At 40.0% G+C, this 1,269-nt stretch overlaps 1 protein-coding gene across 1 annotated transcript; it reads right to left on the reverse strand.

Moving 5' to 3' along the window:
- Positions 1-828: 828 nt before the first annotated feature.
- Positions 829-1,254, reverse strand: LOC124893264 (agamous-like MADS-box protein AGL62). The gene has a single exon (XM_047404318.1). The coding sequence runs from the start codon at positions 1,252-1,254 to the stop codon at positions 829-831; it is 426 nt and encodes a 141-aa protein (XP_047260274.1).
- Positions 1,255-1,269: the final 15 nt, after the last annotated feature.

Consider the following 1,269-nt stretch of genomic DNA (forward strand, 5'->3'; position numbering starts at 1 on the left):
CACTAAAGACGTTAACGCCATGCAATGACCTTAACTTAAATGCCGTTAAATATTTTTATGAAAATATTTATTTACGCTAAATATCTCTTTCGTTATAATGGTAGCCAATAGTCACTGTATACCTAGCACGACATATGATAATATACAAAAGGGCATCTATCGATTTTCTTTTGAAGATGTGTAATATCTAGACATATGTTGTTAAAGTAGAGAGCAACACCATTCAAGTATAAAATAAACATAACAATAAACTAAACAACATAACATATATATATATAACTAATATTACTGGGTTCGAATGAACCATAACTGATGATAGAACATCATAAGATGGCTCAAACAGTACACACTAACACCATTCAAACGACAAAAACAACACGACTATGGACTGATAACATGACTCGAACGACACACACTAACACCATTCAAATGATAAAATCAACACGATAATGGACTGGAAACATGACACAATAACTAAACTTATAGGGTTCGAATGAACCATAACATAGATGATGAACATCATAGGACGACTCAAATATAAAAGACACGACACATTGAGGATAACTCAAATGACACGATAAACCTAGATTCGCGCTTATTACTCATGTGTCTTCCATAATGCGCAACTTAGGAACGACAGTTGAACTAGTAGGAACTGCAGAAGAAGTAGATCCACCATCCCTAATTAGGAAAGGGTGCACCAACATTGGGTCCATGAGAAGAACTTGCCCCATCACCACTAGTAGAAGACAAGGCACTTCCAAAGGTGAGAAATGGGAGTGGAGCATCACTCCCCATTTGTTGAAGTTTTGCCTCGAATTCAACTTTTCACTTTTGAGCTTCCAATGCCTCCTTCAATTGTTCAAGTTGGGAGAGGCTAAGTCCTTCGATAATAGGAGATTCGCACACACGATCGTAGGCTCCCCTCCCAGATTCAAGTAGGGATTTCCCTATAGCTTTCTCCTTCTGGAGAGACTCCTGCATGTCCATGACCTCCTTATTGAGCCCACGTTGACCAGTGTTTCGATGAGCCCTGATTAGGTGGTTGTAGCGATCATCATCATTTGGTGGAGGGAGGTCCCTCCCCAGGAACCTATCCACCAGCAACTCCACTGAAGGGTGGCCAAAGGAGTAAACTTTGTTGGCTTTGCCCGGAGAAAATACCACAATGGCAATTTCAGCACCACATAGCGTACAAAGCTCACTAGCCTTTTTGAAGAGTCCAGCACGACGCTTAGAGAAAGTAACTTGCATGTTACTCTCATTTTT

The sequence above is a fragment of the Capsicum annuum genome, unplaced genomic scaffold, assembly GCF_002878395.1.
Source record: "Capsicum annuum cultivar UCD-10X-F1 unplaced genomic scaffold, UCD10Xv1.1 ctg56650, whole genome shotgun sequence".
In the NCBI taxonomy this organism is placed as follows: Eukaryota; Viridiplantae; Streptophyta; class Magnoliopsida; order Solanales; family Solanaceae; genus Capsicum; species Capsicum annuum.

What these genes read in the sequence shown, in the direction of transcription:
- LOC124893264 (XM_047404318.1), bottom strand. Translation starts at nt 1,254, where the DNA reads ATGCAAGTTACTTTCTCTAAGCGTCGTGCTGGACTCTTCAAAAAGGCT.